The following is a 22,232-nucleotide window of genomic DNA, read 5'->3' as shown; positions in this document are numbered from 1 at the left end:
GTACTATATTTTGATTTTTAATAATATTTTATGACATACTATGATTTTTTTATGATATTTTTATGACTTTTTGACATACTATACTATACTATGAATTTTAAATAACATTTTTTATTACTTTTTATGATGTACTATATTATGAATGTTTATATTTTATAACATACTACATTGTGATTTTTTTATATATTTTTATGACTTTATGATATACTATACTATGCATTTTAAATATTTTTATGATTTTTAATAACATACTATAGACTATGAATTTTTAATTACATTTTCTGTAATTTTATGCCATACCAACACTTTACAAAAATTATAACAATCAACAGTGATATAGCCGTGACATAATATTCATATAACATTGAGTTTTCCACTTTTAAGACATTTGGCAGTAATGAAGTAGAGAGTGAGTACCTACACTGTTTGACATTAATTGTACTCAGCAGCTTCTGCTGTATGGCAACACCACAGGCACAAAACACATGCAGAGTTAGATGCTTAGTTATGATTATGCGTACCTAGCCGCCTCTATCACACCACTGCATTATATTTATTTTATTTTTTTTTAGTTGTTTATTTATTTTTCATTAAAATGATAAAAACTACAGTATGTATTTTGGGCAAGGTGAGTGCTCCCATCTTGTCTGGCACTCACGTGTGTCTAGACAAACTTGGTGGCAGACTGCCTTGGTAGTAAACCCAAGGCTAGATTTGCACACACTGGGAGCTAAGGGATCCTCTCTAAGGCATTAGAAACGATCATTTAGGCCTAATACATAATTTTTGTGAAAAATGAATGTGATTGATATATTCAGAGATCAGGAGTGAGGAAGAGGAGAGAGTCAAACACTGGGAAAGCCTATGATTTAGAACTGTGTGGGAGGAAATGCTTTATTTATTTATTTAGTTTTTTAAATAATTACTCTTAAAATGTTTAAAATAATCCCTTAAATCACTGATAGAATCTCTTCTGTTCTCCACTAAAGCAACAAGTGTCCATTTCCGAGACACTATGGGGTGCAGTAGGTTGAAGAGTCGTAGTCTGTTGGTCCTAATGCGCCTGTTGACACCTCAAGTGCACCTTGAAGGTGTCGCTCACAGGCTGCGATGCGACTACTTAATGTTCAGGTATTAGCTGCGTAAAGGCAGGGCAGGGCTTGGCCACATCATAACTTGGGGGGTTCCACTGCTTTCTTTCTTTTCGTTGCCGAGTCCAGGACAGGGGGGAGACCACATGGATTGGTTGACTTGGTTGGCAGCGTGTATTGCCCTGCTCTGGATTTTCTGCTTTATAGACGGTAAGAGGAAAATGTAGTCGGTGGAGATTTGGAGGCTTTTCAAGAACGCTGTGGCACCTTATGGCGGAAACAGCTGTCATAAAATCACAGCAGAGGAAACGAGACTATATTCTCTCTCTGTATTTTATATAAAGTAGTCTATTACTGTATATTTTGCTTGGTAAATGTAGAAATGATCACACCTTGCAGTTAAGAATTTAGTGCGTAAAATCTATCAAAGTACGCATAGCGCACTGGGACGTCTTACCAGGAAATCATGACACTGTTTTCATTTTACGTTTCCCAAACTGAGCTTGATTAGAAGAAAGGTAGTGCATGCCACCCTGTTAGACTTTTAAGAGTTATGTTGCATGGAATAAAGGTAAGAAGGCCTGCTTTTGCGCACGAGCAGCGCAATCTTCCTTAAAGATATCTGTAATGTCTTAAGACAACTTGTTTTAAGATTAACTGGGGCATTTTTGAGACTGTACACTAAAAAGTTCTCATGCTTGCCTGTGTCAGGACATAATCTTGACAAAGCTGAACTTGTACTAGCAGTAGGCATAATTTTAAGGCTTTATGTGGACTAAAAGATGTGTGATATTTGTCAGAGGATGGGTCCCGTGCGTAATGACGCGCCCGGCCCCCTGCTTTGCGTGCTCAGGTGATACCCGCCGTCCACATGGCTGGTGAACACTTTAATCCAGTGGCAGACGCTGTTTGTAATGGTTGCTGACATTAGCCAGGGTGTTAAATTAGACTCCAGCTGACCCCGTTACCCTCTTATCCCCAGGCAACGCCGTGCTTGAGCTGCGGCTGCTCTTCCACGCTCTCACCAAAGCTGCATGTCACCTGTACCTGGCCCTTCTCCCGCTGCGCCGGGCCGCCACCCACTTCGCCGACGGCGCGAGATACCTGTTCAACCATGTCCAGCAAACCCCGTCTCAACACGGCGGCTACCTCCACCAGGGCCAGCCTCTGGCCAGGAAAGGCACGCTGCACTTCCTGGAGGGCTTTTGCGTGGTGTGCGAGACGGTGCCCAACCTGATGGGCGCAGCGCTGAGCGTGGGCGCCGCCTTCTGCCACATGATGCAGGGAGGCTTTTACGTCCTGGCGGCCACGCTGCGCACCATCCAGGTCAACCTGTTCTCCCAAATGAACGGCGAGAAGGATAGATGGGACAAGGAGCGGCACAGGGCCAAAGAGGGCGAGAAAAAGCTAAATTCTAAAGTGTTGGAATACATCTCGGTGTTCTGTCAAGACCCCGTCAGCGCTTTACGCATCAAAGTTGACGTACCACCTGTGTATAGATAATCTTTGTCCATGTAAAACGATACACTGGTTAACTGGCACATCAGTGGCCTTCTTCTAACTGCTGAGGGGTTACAGGTGCAGGCTGATTGGTTTGCAGACAGGCTGAACTTTGACCTCTGGTTTTCACTCACTGTTGTAAAGGGTGATAGTACAAACAGAATCAAAGAAGAAATTATACTTAAGTGTGACAATCAAGAATCTATGGTGCATTTTGTTACATTTGTTTTACATTTATTGAGATGTAAAGTTAAAATAAATGTCTCAAACAAGTGAAGCCTCACATCTTTGATGGGTTATAGCATAGACACTGGTTTTAATTGGTACATTAACGTATATACAATCAAGTGTTTACTATCTTATTGCACTTAGTATGCCTGTAATTATCTTAAAGTGCTCTATTCATTCTCTCATTATCAATCACCAACATATCTTCAGGACAAAATATACTAACAACTGATTAAAACACAGTCACAGTTCAGTATCTTGATCCACAGGCATCACTGGCACATCGGTCATTTCCTTACAGACTAATTCCGACTAAAGCCATCAAACAAAATCAGCAGCACTGTCACCGCATCAGGTGTTTGTAGCTTTATCAGGTCTGTAAGGGATGAGAACAAGGACACAGAGAGGAGGGGGGGGGTAACATTCAAGAGTGGAATGGTGCCAGGTTAAGTCTGGCCGCTGGCGTCCAGGATATTCTGTCTGAGCACTTAGAGCGCAGAGTTAAAGGGACAGTTCATCCCCAAATCAAAAGTACATATTTTCTCTCTTAACTATGGTGGTATTTATCGGTCTAGACTGTTTTGGTGTGAGTTGCAGAGTGTTGGAGATATCAGCTCTAGAGATGTCTGCCTTCTCTCCAGTATAATGGAACTAGATGGCACTCAGCTTGTGGTGCTCAAAGTGCCAAAAAATACATTTGAAAAACTCAACATCAATGTCTCTTTCTAGAAATCATGACCCGGTTACTCAAGATAATCCACAGACCTTGTTGTGAGCAGTTTCATGTAGGAACTATTTTCTATCTACCAAACTACACCCGCAAATCATATCACCATGCAGAAGGAAACGTGCATCTACCGCTAGCTCACCTAGCACCACTGAGCTAGCTAACGTTACAGCTCAGGCAAAGAAGACGTCTTTACTTTTACATCTTGCGCTGTCATGACCTTGAGCCTCTCGTCCATGAGTAGATGCATACTTCCTTCTGTGCATTGATACAGTTGGTGGGTGTAGTTTGGCAGGAAGAAAATAGTTCCTACATGAAGCTGCTCACCGGGGACGGACTGGCAACAACCTGGGAATTTGCTGTCAAGGTGCCCCAAATTATTAGGCTACACCAAATTTTAAACAAATTTTCCAGGCCAGCCATCACTAGCATCTACATAGACAAATTAGCTGATGATAGAGTGCACCCAGACTCATGGTATATGCTTTGAAATGGGAGAGCTAGCCATGCACTTGGTGAAGTTGGCAGAACGATACACATGTGACCAAGTCTGGTTTGTAAATAAGGTGTTAACAAAGGTTAAATAATGCCAGGGTTAGGGAAAAGGGGCCGGTCTTCACTAGGGTTGCAGCAGTATACCAGTTTTAAGGTATATCATGATATGAAAATTAACGCTATTGTAACGTGTACAATTGCTTATCTCCGATATTTGGGAAAAAATTGGAACTACACGGAGAAGCTCACCTTTGTTTTGGTTATTTTCAAAAGGGAAAGTCTTTATACATACTTCCAACTACAAAAAAATGGTTCAGGTTTCAATTATAGTAAGAAAACAACACATTCTCACTCCAACCTCGTCACATATCGACGTTTGGTCGTAGACTTCCGCGTCCACATACGACGTGCAAGGTACCCTGGGTGCGTTGGTTGTTGAGGTCCTGGGACACCGTGTCAAGTTCTGCCTGTCACATGCATTGCCTTCTTTCAAAATACACTTCTGTTTTCACAGGAAATTTACTGTTTACATACAGTCTCTTTCAAAATAAACACACTACGTCTGTACAACACCACAAACTAACTTTTTTTCCCCTCCAACAACAAACGCATGTGGTTATGTTTAGGAAAAAAGAACAGGGTTTGGCTTTAGAATCTCAAACGCCGCTCTCCTGGGTGAAAGTTGGTGTTTTGATGGACCCATCCACCGCCCCAGCTGGTCTTTCGCTGCCTCAAATTTAGTCCTTGTCCTGCCACGTTTCCTCCTGACGCCGCCAGGCCAATTAAATTATGAGGGCGCGCATCATGCCGACATTAAAAGACGGCTTTTTTTCATTGGTTTCTGACGCCACAAGTCACTGCCCAACGACTCTGGTGTTTTGATGACTCAAGAAAACGCTTCTTCAACCAAAGATAACCCTTATGTTTTATTCCTTACGGGTCACTCTGACTGATGATAATATAAATTCTGTGATACCATGAAAGCGCAGCATCATCTAAGATGGTTATCATACAGTGAAAATCTCACATCGTTGCAACCCTAGTCTTCACATGACCGGCCCACTGGGAAAATTCCCAAACTTCACAATTGCCAGTCCACGCCTGCTGCTCACAAGGTCTGTGGATTATCTTGAGTAACCAGGTCATGATTTCTGGAAAGAGACATTGATGTTGAGTTTTTCAAATGTATTTTTTGGCACTTTGAGCACCACAAGCTGAGTGCCATCTAGTTCCATTATATTGGAGAGAAGGCAGACATCTCTACAGCTGATATCTCCAACACTCTGCAACTCACACCAAAACAATCTAGACTGATAAACAGCAATACAGGTAAGAGGAGAAATATGTACTTTTGATTTGAGGATGAACTGTCCCTTTAAGATGCAGCAGTTCTAACGATTGCTGCATAAAGGCACGGAGGGAAGAAAAGGAAGATGGAGGAAAAGGTCACATAAGGGTAAACAGGACTGTGAGCTGATACTGAAGATGGATCTGTTCCAACGGAGGCTAAAGTTTTGCGTCAGGTGTAGTCTGGAGCATCTGGGGAGGAATTTTCCCAGCTACAGTGAGAGAGGAAAAGAAAACATAAATCCCTCAGGGTGCTGTTAGTTGAGGCGATAAACACAAGCAAGGGCAAAAACAAAACCTTACCAACGAGGCGAGGATATTTAAGTAATCTTAAAAGTATTTAAAGGCAGTGAGGTAAACAAGATCAGTCATATTTGAAGTGACTCACAAAGAATGTCATCGATTCTTCTGACAGCTGCTTTATTCACTCTGAATTCATTCTGCTCCGTCCTGTGAGGAGGAAACAGACAGAGAAACTCAACAGGCACAACACTGGCACCAGAAATACAGACAGCTTCTCAACCACCACAGAAAATGAGCTTAAAAGCAAACAGATTTGCAGGGGCTAATCTCGTTACTCACGCCCCCAACTTTGTCACAGTCTCCAGCCTCCGCAGGGCCGACAGGACGTTCTTTTGTGTGTCGGACGAAAGGGCTTCATAGGTGTGAAGCTCACCTGCAACACACAGACATCATTATGGGGAACAGTTTAACAGCATGAGATTAAATCTGCAGGTCAGAGGTCACTTTCTGTTTCACCTGAGAGGATGAGCTTTGTCGCCAGGTTTCGCACAGCAGGCAGGAAGTGTTTCTCAGAGCACACGTTAACTCCGTCCTCACAGAGGTACCTGAACATCACCTGGACAGAAAAACACACCCCATCAAACAGGAGGACATAAACCATCTATTATAATATTTAAAATCCAACATCTTAATTGTAGTTAGAGCCAAAAACACTAGTCGACTAAAGCAAAGATTGACATGGTTGTGTGGAAACCTGCTATAAATAATCAGCATCATGGCATGTCAGCCAGAACAGGTGTGACCTACCGTAACAACCCAAACAGCATTTTTCAGTCACAGAGGGAGTGTCTCTGATCACATCCAAACCTCCACTAATTACATAGGTATGGTTACGATATAATAATTTAACATTTAACAAACATAAACAATAAATATTCCTGATTTAAAGAGCACTGGGATGGGAAAAACATTTCTTTAATTAAATATTTGAAATTTTATATATAATTTATGCCAGTTTCATTTAAACAGAGCGCTTAGTGACTGCTTTTAAATACTACATTTTATCTCTATTTTCTTTATAGTTAGTACAAATAAATATTTATTTCCAAGTAACTTCCTAGAGAAATTACAGCCCTGAATTCTTCTTCCCAATTTTTTTTCAGACAAAAATGTCTCAATCCTTCCAAAGTTGAATGTATTCGCTTGACAAAAAAATAAAAAATAAATAAAAAAATAAAATCTGTTTCTCTGACTTTTATAGCAATGAGACGTTTTTCCTGGAAAATGAATTGGGAGCACTTTATTTTAAAGGGCTGTAATTTCCCAAGAACATTCCAGTTAGTTACCTGGAAGTAAATATTTATTTGTAGTTATTTGTACTTACTAAAGAGAATTAATTATCTTATTAATTCAGAATGGGAATTAAAAACAAGAATTGTCAAGAATTAACAACATTATCTTGCTTTTTATAACTAATAAACTTTATCTCTATTTTATATTAGTAGAAATTAATATTTATTTCTGGGTAACATCCTGGAAAATTATAAAGAAATAACGGCCCTGAAATTGTGCTAAATGTGCTCACTTGACAAAACAAAACAAAAAAACCCTCTGTTTTTCTGACTAATGACATTATGTCTTAAATGAGAATGAACAAGATTATCTCGTTAAGTCAGAAAAAGAGATTATCATCTTCTAAATTCCGAAAACCTTTTTCTCGAATAAAACCTTTTAGCTTCCATAGCATTATGACATTTTTGCTGGAAAATGATTTGGGAGCACTTTTTTTTTTGGAGGGCTGTAATTTCTGAATAATATGTCAAGAAGTTACCTGGAAGTAAATATTTATTTATAATTATTTCAACTTATAAAAGAGAACTGATTATCCCATTAATTTAGAATGAGAATTAAAAGCAAGAATTATAAAGAATTAACAAGATTTTCTTGTTAATACACTTTCTTTTCTAATTTCTTGTGAATTAAAGCAAATCATAAAGATTACTGTCTTGTTAATTCATAAAAACAAGCAGATTTTCCCCCCTTGAAACCTTTACTCAGAATCCTGAAATGATAATCTTGCGAATTCAGAAAAACAGGGCAAGTATTTTTCTAAAGTGAATGCATTAAGCTTCCATACAATTCTGTTTCAGTGCCTGCTCCGACCTACCAGGTATAACACTGAGTTTAAGAAATACTGAATTATTTATTGTGTTTGTTTGTTGACATATAGTACTAAAAAATAAAACTAAAAATACTGAAATTAGCCAAAAAAAATGTAAAAATGCAAACTAGTGGTTCCCAACTGGTCCCGCCACAGGGTCCAGATCTCTCCATAGTCATTAGTTTAAGGTCCACACAGTTTATTATATTCAGCGTCATACTTTGTACTTCAAAATAAAGTGTTTTTTAAAAAGTTAATATGTTCCCGAGTCACTTGTGGTCCATTTAGAAGGCACCTGTGACCCACTTTAGGACCATGACCCACCAGTTGGGAACCACTGATGTGAACTACCCCAGGGTTGCTAAAGACAGAGAGGTCATGGCCTCAGTGTCCTCGATGGCAGCTACAGTCCAGTCTGAAACATGTGCACAGTGCGTTATCTCGATCTGAGGAGGCAAAAGTCAAAGGACCTGATAAGAGTCTATGAAGGGTTGTAGAAGCGCCTGCAGGAAGGATAACACCTCCCTTCCTGCGTCTGACACCGTCACTTCCTGCTGACTGATGTGGACTGCTCCACTCTTCTTCAGGAGGAAGCACGCCTCCTCGAAGTCCTGGTTGAAGGAAAGACAGATATCAGCAGGCAGATACACACAAGCCAACAATAGTCTCGACTCTTAGACGTGCAGTGCTGCACACACGCCTGCACATGCATGTTCCTGACCCGACTCTGCTCTGACTTCACACATTAAGCCTGAACGTGCTCAGTTGTCAGAGCTGTTGTTATGTTTGCGCTAAACATTTTATTACCACGGTTTAACAGGACAATAATCCTCTTTGGGATCTTTGTCCTGAGATGCCCGCAGGAAGCTGAGCCCTGAAAGATGAGGCTGTTACCTGAGATGACTTTCCAGGGACGAAGATGAATTCGTTGGAGAAGACGTCCTGCAGGAAGCAGAAGAAGGCGTCGAGCTCGTCTGGGAAGAGAACGGAGGAGGATATATTAAAAAATCTTTCAGTGTGTGAGTTGAGAAATACACTGTGTTTAACTCTCACCTCTCTGTGTGCTCTTTGTGACGTGCATGGCTGTGGCGAGCAAGGCGGGACGCAGAAAAACGTGCAGGCACTGATTCCTATAGGAGGCCAGCATCAGCACCGCCGCCGCTGTTCTCATCACATCCTCCTCTGGCTTGATTGGACGCCTCCTCTCAGGCTGTTCCTCCTGCACCAGGTAGACACGCCCTGCTTTACGGTGAACTATGGAGCCATGAAGATCCACGGTGGATGACATCACATCAGAGTCAGACGCTTGTCCTGCAGAAAACGGCGTCCACATTATCACTGTTTAAGGAGTAGTTCGGATTTTATGCTTATTGCATCAGCCTCAGAATAGCTTGTATTTTGTGTGTGTGTATTTGCACACACACGAGACCTGTGAAGTGAGATGGTTCAGTAGGGTCCTCTTAGGATGACTTACTTAAATCCACTGAGGAGCTGCTAAGTGAATCTGAACGCTTGTGCCAACTCACATTCATCTAATCTGTCTGATCTACCTCAGACCGGGCTGAAGGAGCCTTCAGTGTCCCCGAGGTGAGACGCAGACAGATTCTACTCAGTTACTTTTCTGCATTAACTTTGTCTGGTTCCCTTGAATGCAATATGCATACGCCACCTACTGGTCATTGAAGGAATGAGAATAAATCTCCTAAAAAGACTCATTAAAGGAAGAGCACTTAAACTAATCATGATACAATATTTACAGCAAGTATATAAAACTCCATTTATCCTCTCCTCCACCCACCAGGCCAGTTCAGACGAGCCCCAAACTCCAGCGCCAGCTTCCTGAGCCAGAGGGTTTTCTCAGTGAGCTGATGCCACAGCAGACCCTCCTTTGTTAAAGCTGTGGTGGGAGCCTGCAGCAACAGGCAGGCCATCAGAGACCAGGGGCTGGTCAGAGAGCCCTCCTCTTGGTTTCGTACCATCAGATGAGCAAGCCAGCTCACACAGGCCTGAGTCTCTGCGCTGGGCTTCAGAGGAAGGTCTCTGTGAATACATGTAAAGGGAGAGATGGGGGAGACAGCAGGAAGAAGAATGGGGGGGATGGAGACACACAGGAAACAGTATGTTGCAGTCAGATAGGAAAATTATGGAAGCTCTGAGAGGCAAATGAGAAAAACAAATTCTGGTGATTCATATTTCTAGGTCTGATCTAAATTGATGTCTCTCCTGTGTTTTTGACTTAAAAATAGGTGAAAAAAAGGTTTTGCCAGGATAATCTTTCTAAATTCCTTAAATGATTTTTAGGTAGGAAAAAGTTTTGCAAAGAATTTTTTCCTAAGTTAAAAATTTTGGCAGGTGATTTTTTTCAACAGGTGGGCCGCCAAATTCTTGTTTAGTAATTTCATAGTATTTTTTAAATGAAATAAAATACAATAAAATATTTTTGATAAATAAAAAAAATAAAAACAAAACAAATTAAAAAATAATTTTTAAAATATTTTTTTATTTTTTTTTTCATCTGTGAAAACAATAAAAATCATGGCAGGTGATTTTTTTTTTTGACAGGGTAATTTTTTTAAGTCCTGGGTCTTCAACAGGGGGTCTGTGACCTCTAGGGGGACCTCAGAGTTACTGCAGGTGGGCCATCAAATTCTTGTTTGGTCATTTTATTCAAGGTCAAATCACATTACATTATTAGGAAAGATAAATTGGCAAATTATTAAAAAATTAAATAAAATAAAATTATTTTAAATACATTCTAAATATACATATATATGTATATATATATGTATATATATATATATATATATATATATATATTAATAATATTTTTTTGTTTTGTTTTGTTTTGTTGTTTTATTTTCATTTAATGAACAGGTGGGAAAAAAGGTTTTTGACAGCATTCATATTTTCTGCTAAGTGTGCTTTAATTTACAAACAAAACATTAACAAAAGGTACATATAATATTGTGTGTTATTGCATTATGCAACTTTACTGTCATGTTGTTATTTTGGCAGATTAGCACAGTTTAAAAAAATTCTAGCCAAAAGCACAACATAACCGTAATAGAGCTGGCTAAAACACAATATATGTACCTTGTGTCAAGAGTACATGGAGAAAAACTCACCTGGCAGAAAATATGAATGCTTTTTCCTGTTAAGAACATGGGGTAGTGGTGGACTTCACTCTCTTGTGGCCAAAATGAGTATTACAACAACAAACATTTGGTGATTAAGACAAATGAAAAATAACCTGCTAAAAATGTTCACAAATGAAAAAAAAGGTACCTTAGAAAATATTTAGAGCATTTTTTTCACCTGTTTTGCAGATGAAAACTAAAATTTAAGAAACTTAAAAAGATTATCCTGGCACAACCTTTTTTTTTTTCTTTTTTTTTAAATTTCACCTGTTCTTACGTCATGAACACAGGAGAGAAAACACTTGAGATCAGACTTAGAAAATGGATCACTAGAATTATATTTTCTGCTTTGCCTCTCAGGTCTCCCACAGAAGATACATGACTACAGGGCTGCAGTGACAGTGGAAAGTGAGTTCATGCAATTTGTGATATTTCTGCACATTCAAAGGATTTCAAATGTCGTAAAGAGGAGTTTAGACTGTATGATTATTACATTTGTTTGTTTATTTAGGCTTATTTGAATGCTTCTTTTCTTTAGATAAAATTTGACAAAGTTTAGACAAATAAAGTGACATAGAAGGACTTGTATTTTCTACCTGGGTATGAGGTTGTACTGGCAGCGGTTTATCTTTCCCTGACACAATTGTCGGACTGACATGGGGCGGCCAAAGTTCACATGCATGCAGCCGTAATCTTCCTGGAGCACTTTGCTCGCCTTCAGCAGACCCTGCAGGGAAAGAGCAAAGCTGGTGGTGAATGACAGGCCACAAATAATCAGCTTTATTCATGCATGAACTCGTCTGACCTGCACTAATGAGTTAGAGAATGAAGTTAGAGACAAAAATACGTTGTTTGCAAATACAATATACAATTTTCCTGTATTTTTACATACTGTGTTGGCAGGGATTCAGAGACAAACTAACACTTAAAAGGTGGTGAAGCTTCTTGAACTGAGGTGATTATGAATTGTTGGCTGAAGTGTGTACTGTGACCAGAACGTACCATGGTGCTTTCTTTAGGTTTGGGGATACCCAGTAACTCGTGGGCGAGCAGCGACTCCTCCAGCACTCGGTCATAGCTGATGCTGATGGGGACCAATGTGACGTCATAAACTTCACCTTTAAAGTAGGGTTCTACCACCATGTGCATCATACCTGCAAACACACGCAGACAGTGTAGAACGTTTTCAAATGGCAATACATGAATGCAACTGTTTCCCCTTGTTGGTCACTACAGGTAAGTTGTGGGGACTTACGGCGAACTGAATGGGGAAAAATATAGACTTCTGTGCACCCTAAATACACTGTACCACCACATAGCTTACATGGCAGAAAATCTCTACACCTGCACACAATGGCACAAAACTAAAATTACAGCCCTGTGGTCATATGCCTCCACGAACCGGTCAAGTTGAACCAACAGTTTACATCATGATAATATTGGTATGTCATCAGTATTGGCCGATATTGGCTTTAAAATCTGCCTGCTGGTGGGCCATCACGATGCATAATATCATGTTAATTCCCCTACAGAAGAGACTTGATGATCACCAAAATTAGGTGGGGAAAATGGATATATTGATATTTGTATTGGTTATCAGTCAAATGATTTGTTACATATCAGCATATCAACAAAAAATCCATATCGTGCATCCCTAATCACTTCATCATTTTATCCTATTAGACATTTGTGTGAAATTTTGTCATAATCAGAGTATGACTTCTTGAGTTATGGCCAAAAACATGTTTTGTGAGGTCACAGTGACCTTGACCTTTGATCATAAAAATCTAATCAGTACATTGTTGAGTCCAAGTGGACGTTTGTGCCAAATCTGAAGAAATTCCCTCAAGGTGTTCTTGAGATATTGCGTACACGAGAATGAGACGGACGCAAGGTCACAGTGCCTTTGACCTTTAACCACGAAATTCTAATCAGTTCATCGCTAAGTCCAACTGGATGTTTGTGCCAAATTTAAGGAAATTCCTTTAAGGTCTTTTTGAGATATGGCGTTCAAGAGAATGAGATAGATGCAAGGCCACAGTGACCTTGATCTTTGACCATCAAATTCTAAAAAGTTCATGTTTTAGTCCACGTGGACTTTTGTGCCAAATTTTTTAAAAATTCCCCGACAGTGTTCTGAAGATATCACATTTACAAAAATGGCACAGACGAGGTCGCAGTGACCTTGACCTTTGAAGAAATTCCCCAAAGGTGCTCTTGAGATATCGCGTTTGTGAGAATGTGACGTATGAACGTACAACCCAAAAAGATAATACCTCTGGCCACGTTTATTTATGGACCAACAAATATGAAACAAAATAACTCAGACTGATGAGTTATGTTTTTTGAGACTGGTGCGGGGAAATGTGTGGAGACAAGACCATCATTGTAAGGTCATCTGTAAGGTCTTTTATCAAGCAACAAAGACCATAAAATAATGCTTTCTTACAAAGACACGTTCCTGCCCTGGGGCACACACAAAGTGCTAACATGGCACTTACCTAATTTGGGTATCAGGGACTTCAGTGTGCGACTCCGCAGGCCTTCCACATAAAACTCCACAGGAGCAAATCCATTCTACAGAAAACACATTTAACTCTTAGAAGCACTCTCTACATGATAGTCTAATATGGATCCACAAATACTTTAACGAACTGAAACCATTTCCAGAAGGGGTATGACAGATTGAGTTTGATGTGGTTGATGAAGCAGATGATTGTGTCCTACCTTCACAATAGTTTTGACATATTCTGACAGCACTGCCCAGTACAGTTTATCAGAGCCAATGGCGCGTCGGATAAAGAAAGCTCCCGAGCGCCGCAGTATCTCTCCGACCATCTTCATCCCTGCGAGAGCTTCATAGTGGAGAGAAATAAAAAATAAACAGAGTAAGTAAGAGAAGTGAGTGTTGTCAACCAAAGAAACAGGTCCTTAAAATGTTTACATAAACCGCACAATATTCTGTTGTTTTAATTCAAGTAGATACTTGCGAATTCCGGCAGCAATAACAGGCAGTGGGATGTCGAAGACGAACAGGATGTAGGAGATAACCAGGAAGTCCACGTAGCTCCGGTGATTGGGCATCAGGATCACAGGACACTCCTGAACGGCTTGTTGGAGCTGCGAGGGACAGAAAACAAATCAAATACTGTATCTGTGTCTCGGGATGGTGATCTTGGAAGAAGCACTTGTTCGATAAAAACTTCTCAAGGGCTAATTTTCGTTCAGCCGTGACAAAACGCAAAATATTTATTCAAACGGAGGCTGTTGTGCATTGAACACTCTGTTATGTTACACAGGCACACTACCTTTTAATATGGTTTAATTTAATTCAATTTAAAAGGGCTTTATTGGCATGGGAAACATAGTTGATGAGAGAAAAAGCTTGTTCAAGATGAGTCAGGCCTGCGCACAATACATGACGGGTAGATTTGTGTCCGACTTCATCCTGACTTGCTCTGACGTCATGCAAAAGCAGACAACGATAACCTCACGAGATCGAGGCGGCTGCAGTTTTTAGAGCCAGGCGCTGCGGTTGCTCTCTACCAACTGCAAGACCCAGGGCATGATGGGAAACGCCTGGCTCTCACTTGATCTAGCAGCTGAATGGTTTAAATGTTCACTCAACAAAATGACGTTTTGGATAAACTTTTAGTTTTTGTTGAACTTCAGAGATTAAGATTGTATTTGTCTGATTTGAAGGTTTATTCTGTCGACAGAAAACATGTTGAGTGACTCATGGAGATGTTTAGTCGTCAGAGACTAAATACATTCACCATAAACTGTACTCATCCTACTGTATATTAACATTAGACTGTTTTAATTATTGAAGTATTGAGTGTCACAGAGACTGGTGATGAGTGGGATGTGAGGATTCTTAAAATAACATCTGTACAGATGTGAAGCCCAGACTGTATCTGGCTGAGCCTTAATGAAAGCTGTTGTCTTGTATTTATTTCCCCTTAAAATATGAACTTTATATTCAGACACAATTTATTCAGCCAGTGTAGTTGAGGTGCAAAAACTTTAAATGTGTCCCCAAGTGGAGTCGCAAAAACCATCAAGCGCTACAACGAAACTGGCACACATGAGGACCGACCCAGGAAAGGAAGACCAAGAGTCACCTCTGCTTCTGAGGATAAGTTCATCCGAGTCACCAGCCTCAGAAATCGCAAGTTAACAGCAGCTCAGATCAGAGACCAGATGAATGCCACACAGAGTTCTAGCAGCAGACCCATCTCTAGAACAACTGTTAAGAGGAGACTGCGCCAATCAGGCCTTCATGGTCAAATAGCTGCTAGGAAACCACTGCTAAGGAGAGGCAACAAGCAGAAGAGATTCGTTTGGGCCAAGAAACACAAGGAATGGACATTAGACCAGTGGAAATCTGTGCTTTGGTCTGATGAGTCCAAATTTGAGATCTTTGGTTCCAACCGCTGTGTCTTTGTGAGACGCAGAAAAGGTGAACGGATGGATTCCACATGCCTGGTTCCCACTGTGAAGCATGGAGGAGGAGGTGTGATGGTGTGGGGGTGTTTTGCTGGTGACACTGTTGGGGATTTATTCAAAATTGAAGGCACACTGAACCAGCATGGCCACCACAGCATCCTGCAGCGACATGCCATCCCATCCGGTTTGCGTTTAGTTGGACGATCATTTATTTTTCAACAGGACAATGACCCCAAACACACCTCCAGGCTGTGTAAGGGCTATTTGACCAAGAAGGAGAGTGATGGAGTGCTGCGGCAGATGACCTGGCCTCCACAGTCACCGGACCTGAACCCAATCGAGATGGTTTGGGGTGAGCTGGACCGCAGAGTGAAGGCAAAGGGGCCAACAAGTGCTAAACACCTCTGGGAACTCCTTCAAGACTGTTGGAAAACCATTTCAGGTGACTACCTCTTGAAGCTCATCAAGAGAATGCCAAGAGTGTGCAAAGCAGTAATCAGAGCAAAGGGTGGCTATTTTGAAGAAACTAGAATATAAAACATGTTTTCAGTTATTTCACCTTTTTTTTGTTAAGTACATAACTCCACATGTGTTCATTCATAGTTTTGATGCCTTCAGTGAGAATCTACAATGTAAATAGTCATGAAAATAAAGAAAATGCATTGAATGAGAAGGTGTGTCCAAACTTTTGGCCTGTACTGTACTTCGGCATTTTGAAGGGAGGAAGTTGGTCATTTTTGGGGGGCAGTTGGATTCTAGCCTGAGTGTCAGACTGAAGCTCCCAGAACCTTCAGTCTGACATGGCTTCCATTGAAGGCGATTTACAAGGGGGAGGGAATTTGATTTTTCCCTAACCAATCAGTAGAGATCAACGACTCACCCAGAATCTGACGTCATTAGTATCCATGCCTCGGGGGTGCCGAAAACAAGTGAGCATTCCCCTTTTAAAATGTCTCCATCGTCGTGCACGCCCAGCTGCATCGCCGTTTAATCCAGTTTAGCAGTTTCCTTAATTTGGTCCTCCATTAACGCGAGTAGTGGCGAAATACCTCGATAGCATCGTGAATGTGGTCTGTAGAATCTGTAGCGGTCGCCATTGTTGCTATCCTCACCAGTTACCCACCAGCGTACAGCTTGACATCAACGTGGCGCTGATTGGCTAATCGCTAGACCCCCGGCGTTCCTTGGTCTGTCCATCGTTTGGACGAGATAAATCGCAAATTCATTGAAGTATGCCAGACCAGAGATGCAAGCCTACTCAGCTGAGAGGGCGGGGTCTATGGTCTGGAACCAGGCTAGTTGGATTCCTCTATCCCGTTAAGGAAGACTGTTTTTAAGTTGGACAAATTAGTAGTCGACATTCTTCCAGTTTTCTTGTACTCTCATTTAAGGAGTGGGGATATTGTCTTAAAAATTGTGTTCAAGCTTACATTCAGGTCTCCTTTTGGTGCTGTCTTTTGGTGGAGACACTGAGGAATTAAAGGCAAGTCCCTCTTTTAACCAAGTCATTAGTACCACAGTTGAATTACACTTGTAACAAGACTTAAAATTCAAGCTGGTTGTTAAACAGTATTTGCTCTTTGCTGGGCTAACATCTAAACTAGTGGTTCTCAAATGGTGTGCCGTGGGATTCTGTGATAACCACACATTATTATTACATTAATCAACCTGGCCTGTACAGAAAGTTATGAATGAATTTTGAATTGAGTGTGTTGTGTGCACCCATTTCCTAATAAAGAGGCAAATATAGCTAAAAAAAATGTAATGTAATTTAAAGTTGTGAACACAGTATTGATCAGTAACGTGGTCCTCACCATGTTGAGTCCCTCCATGTTGACGTAGATGCTGGTGAAGAGTCTCTTTAACACCTTGCTGAGCGTGAAGGCCATCAGCCTGATGAACCCCAGCTGCAGGTTCTGAGACATTTCCTCCAAAATCCCAACAGCTTCCTCTCTCACCTCCTCCACCGACTGCCCCGTCTCCACGGCAATCTGAGGAGGAACGCAGGGAAAACACTGACTCAGTGTTGATGAAGCAACAGTGAGGAAATTCTCTGTTACGTCTTGTCAAATCACACCACCCTACCTCCTTGGCCACGTAGCGTAGGTATTGGGACTCCAGCACGGCTTTGTTGAGTTCAGCTGTGGAGCAGGATGGAGCTCCTTTGTAAGGGCTTGGGCTGAAGGTCTTGAAGGCGAGGCCCAGATCACTGCTGCACCTCCTCTCCTCCAGTATGTCCACAAACTCATTCTCCAGCCCCACTCTGCCTGAGTCCCAATACTGGAGGAGGAAATCATTCTTATATAGAGGCATTAAAATTAAGTTTGATGTTTGACACTTTTTAATAGAAACACAGATAGGTAACAGAAGCATGGCTGATCTGCCACACAGCGTCCTGGTGTGATTCAGGTACGTGAGAAGATAGAATGAGAAAAATAAATATACTTTGGAGGGTTTCTAGCTGCTTGGATTTAAAGTTGCCCTCCACTCCACCTTTGGACGTTTGACCGTAACTGTGCACAGTTATGTCTGTTTTAAGCTGCGGCTGTTTCCACATCATGGATGTATAAAGAGAACTGGATACAGCGTTGGTGGCGGGGTCCAGTTCATCCATGTGAAAGTTGCTCAGTGGCCCATGAAGCCAAAAATGGTCAACTACCGCCTATAAAATTACCTGGGTGATGATTGTCACGGCTTCTGCACATAGATTTTAATAACTAGATACCAGATTCCAAGATGGCGCCTGTTCAGTCCAGTTGCGTTGTTCAAAAAGCTATCTAGGCTCTGGGTTTACTTCCAAGGTATCCGGCCAACTGATTATGTTCAGTAGTGTTTCTCTTGGTGGCCCTGCCCATGCGTTCTGCTCAGCTCATAGACTTTACATTGTGATGACATCATGGATTTTTAATAGATGTTCTTGGCTTGGGGAAAGTTTTACAAATATAAAACCACCATGGCTCAAAAGTTCAGAACAGATTCATGATTGACCTTGTTTGCAGTTTGTCCTGTCAACAGTTTTACAGACGTCTCATTTATATTGATTTTCTATGGGGAAAATGCTTTCTGAACCACAGGGGATTTTTTCACTGCAATACTGCGAGTGGCCACTGGGGGAAATTTCCTAGGCAGTTGGGAGAAATTTTTGTCATGGGATTTTTTATAAGAAAGGGATCTCTTGGTTAAGGTTAGACAAAAAGTCGTGGTTTAGATTAAAGAGAATAGATTTCTGTCAGACAGGGCCTTCTTGGAGAAAGTCTACAAGGACTACTTCTCTCATGTGCCTTTCCTGGGGGCCTGTTCTGCAACGTGAGGACAGAGCTAGCATAAGCCCCTTTTACACTGCCAGATTTTCTGCGAATGTTGGGCCGTTTTGCCTGCAGGCTGCGAACATTTAGACACACAGAGCCGGATTGGCGAGTTGATCCGAGGTGCCCAATCTTCTACCTCGTAGGGTAGTCATATTGATGGAACTTTTTTGGTTTAAAATGAACAAGGCGCCCTTTCACCACAGGAGGAGCTGTTGATGACTTGTGGGAGGAGCTGTTGATGACGCCGCACGTGCGACCAACTGGTGGTGGATAAACAGCAAACAGCTGATAGCAGGAATTAGCGAGCAGCTAGTAGCAAGAGGGAAACGCAAACCTGACAGACACTGTAAAGATGAGCAACTGGGGAGACAAGGAATTGCACGCCCTCCTTGTCCTCGCAAACGAAGAGGCCATTAACCGTCAGATGACGGGGACGATGAAGAACGGGCCGACCGAGAGAATTGCCGAAGGACTGACCAGCCGCGGCTTCCCTCCCACGTCACTGTTTACGTCACACGCTGAGCTACATGTTTTGTTACTTGCTCACGCCCCCATTGCCCCGTAAAAGGAGCATTCTGTATAAACAAAAGTAGGCAGGCGGCATTTTGCTGCACTCCCCGATTTTGCTTTTATACTGCCAATGCTGAAAGAGGACTGATTGGGCTTTCCTGCAAATGTGCACAATTCCTGTTAAAATAGGGCTATAGAGCAAGCACACTAGAGACTTCGACCATAGGAGCCGACTACTTCTGGTTTAGTGCAATGATTTAATTGCGCAGCTCTTCAAGACTTTCCAAATGTTACCAGACCGAATGGACCAAGTTCTGGGAGTCAAACAAGTCATTTATCAAGGGTTGTGAAACTCAAAAAAATATATTTGCTGATTTACAGACGTCTGTCACATTGTAGGTCAATGGGAAAGTCTTTATGGGCCCAGTGGCCTCACTTGATGGAGCAAGATGTTATAATTCCACTATTTGACCATCAGAAAAATTAGCTTCTAAGCCCAGGGCACCTACTCTGGGTCTGTTTCACATGACTGGAACACTTCCCCCACAGAATGACCATTTGTAAATCAGTTAGTCATGCCATGTTACCTTTCAACTGTAAAGAAAACTTTGTTTTTCTTGCATGTCTCCACTGCATTTCAAAACTGAACTGAAAGTGAAACTTACTTACAGTACGTTCCCTTCAAAGCCAGACTCAGATACCAAGGGTTTCTAGTGAAAATGTCTGTGTTTGAGAAGAACTGATGCATATGACAAGGCATGACTGATTATGAAGTACAGATTATGAAGTATTCCTTACAATCTGAGTGTACATACAGGCATGGTTTTGTGACATCACAACAGGAAGCCAAACATCGCAACTAACTGTCATGTGATAGCTTAAAACCTCCAGCCTACGCACAAACAGAGAGTGGAATTTGGGGTTAAGCAGCAAACATGTTGTACTCAGCAGTGAAACAAACAGTTTTTGTATAATACATTCTGAATTCTGTATTTTTAAAAGACAGAGAAGAGGAAAGTGGACCCCCTCCCACTCAAATATCATTTCTTACCATAGGCTAGATGTAATAGATGATATTCTAACATGGTACAGGGGCGTAAGGTAGTTAGGACAGGTCCTAGTGCATGCTATTATGCACATATCATCTCATCACATGATCAAACAGAGACTCAACACTGCACTATGTCAACATATATATATCCCTGCAATCACCACTGCATCTGTGCATGACAAAAATACCACAGATAATAAGGAATTATTCATTTAATTGAATCCTTTTACAGTTTATTTATAGTTTATGTACAATAAAAATATAATTTTGTCATAGATGCTACTATTTTACGTAAAATAAAATAAAAAACTGACACAGATGGGTTTGTGTTTTTCAAGGGCATATATAGCAAATGGCACCTTTTTTATTTAGGGTGCGTTCCGAATCACATACTTTTTATTTTTATTTATTTTTAGTAGGTACATCAGCTGCCCTTAAAAAGTACATACTGTTATTTTTTATTACATTACACCCTGAACTTTGAACCTCTTGCTTTTATATCTGTTACCTTAGAGATAAAACAAACGCCACTTACAGAGTTCGCCAGAGACGGAGATCAACCGGTGAGCTCTGCTGTTGTTACTTTGCAATGTGTGTATGTTTAACTTTAAAGTTATAACTGCACAGATTGTAGATTCTGACATATTATAGTTGTGACAGTGAAGTTACATCCGCAGTTCTTTGTCGTTGTTCTTTTCATAGTTATGTCCTGTTGTTGTTTGTAATTATGATTATTTTGTTCAATTAAACAATTTATATTCCTATTATTGACATTATTGATCAGTGACCTATTGTCCACTGCGCAGAGGATTGTGGGTCAGAATAGCCAGAAAAGCATGCTGGCTTGCATACAGCAAAATCAGACCGGCTGTAATAGAACATCCTGGTGTTTTTGGCATACTGCGTTTGACAGACTATGTATTGGTGCATACTGAATCTTTTTCTGGCATACTGTATGGTATGGTAGTGTGATATTGGAATGCACAGTTAATGAGAGTTCTTTGAACATATCTCTAAGGTGACAAGAGCCCATTCTCCGCCTAATGACACTGTTGGATAGCCTTCTCTCTCTATGGGCCCCACCACCCCACAGGCCCCTGCACTGTCTTTATTTACGCCCCTGACATGGTGATAGAGCTCTATCGTTTATCTGGGTCTTTATCTGCAGTCTGTTCTATACTATGACCTGATAACACCGGTCGGCAGCAACATGTTAAGCAACATTATTAAAACATGTTAAAGTTTCAGCAGCTTAATGGCCTCAGCTTGAAGCCAACGCGTCACTCAGTCTCACTTCCCGCACTTAATAATGCATATACTTTACAATGTTACTTTAAAGCGCACAGAGGCTCATATAGTGTGCGCAACAAGCGGCAGAGGATGCAACAAGTCTGCATGAACACATATCCACAGGTGCTGCCGGGTGTCTTACCGTGCTCGTCATTGTTTCACAGGAACAAAGTGGAGCCCTCGCAGGTGCCTGTCCTCCACATCGACTTTCGTTTTCCCTGCTTGAAAGCTGCCTCGGTTTCACCCTGTGTGCAGCGCAGCACTCTGCAGGGCCGAGCCAATGGGGGCGCTGGGTTTTGGAAACTCCTCCCGCGCATTGTAATGTACAGCCCTGTGATCTTGAATAACCCCGCACACTGTTGTGCACGGTAACATGTGTGGCCAAATCAAACAGCTGAGTTTGGCTGCTCGCAGAGAGACGCATATCTGAGGCAGAGATAAAGTGTTTAGCGCACACTTTGGTCAAGTAAATAATCTCTTTGCATGTAATCAATCATACCGAGGATTCATGGAGGCTGTAAAGATGAAGCATCTGATGCAGCCTGATGCATCACACTGATTACAGACCATTTAAGATTCTATATGGCTGAAGTTTTTGCTGAATGAAAGCTCCACTACATTTACTAAATGCACCCAAACTTTGTACCTCTTGATTAAAATTACAAAGAGATCATTTACAACTCAGGCAATGGTGT

The 22,232-nt window shown here is 41.3% G+C and overlaps 2 protein-coding genes across 2 annotated transcripts; one reads left to right on the top strand and one right to left on the bottom strand.

Annotated features, from left to right (window-relative positions):
* Nucleotides 1-1,142: 1,142 nt before the first annotated feature.
* On the top strand, nt 1,143-2,743 carry LOC144466522 (uncharacterized). Its single transcript, XM_078173750.1, has 2 exons — nt 1,143-1,301; nt 2,074-2,743. Exons 1-2 carry the CDS (start codon nt 1,238-1,240, stop codon nt 2,592-2,594), a joined length of 585 nt encoding a protein of 194 aa, XP_078029876.1. The 5' UTR covers nt 1,143-1,237; the 3' UTR covers nt 2,595-2,743.
* A 1,391-nt stretch (nt 2,744-4,134) lies between these two features.
* On the bottom strand, nt 4,135-21,833 carry gnpat2 (glyceronephosphate O-acyltransferase 2). The gene is made up of 16 exons (XM_033649225.2): nt 21,680-21,833; nt 17,464-17,658; nt 17,193-17,369; nt 13,920-14,049; nt 13,657-13,784; nt 13,431-13,506; nt 11,932-12,083; nt 11,526-11,656; nt 9,591-9,832; nt 8,846-9,103; nt 8,687-8,766; nt 8,263-8,403; nt 6,148-6,247; nt 5,971-6,064; nt 5,777-5,838; nt 4,135-5,600 (listed from the first exon to the last, which is right to left on the bottom strand). Exons 1-16 carry the CDS (start codon nt 21,689-21,691, stop codon nt 5,548-5,550), a joined length of 2,031 nt encoding a protein of 676 aa, XP_033505116.2. The 5' UTR covers nt 21,692-21,833; the 3' UTR covers nt 4,135-5,547.
* Nucleotides 21,834-22,232: the final 399 nt, after the last annotated feature.

This window comes from Epinephelus lanceolatus, chromosome 13 (assembly GCF_041903045.1).
Source record: "Epinephelus lanceolatus isolate andai-2023 chromosome 13, ASM4190304v1, whole genome shotgun sequence".
NCBI lineage: Eukaryota > Metazoa > Chordata > Actinopteri > Perciformes > Serranidae > Epinephelus > Epinephelus lanceolatus.
This window is presented reverse-complemented; position numbering and strand designations above follow the sequence as displayed.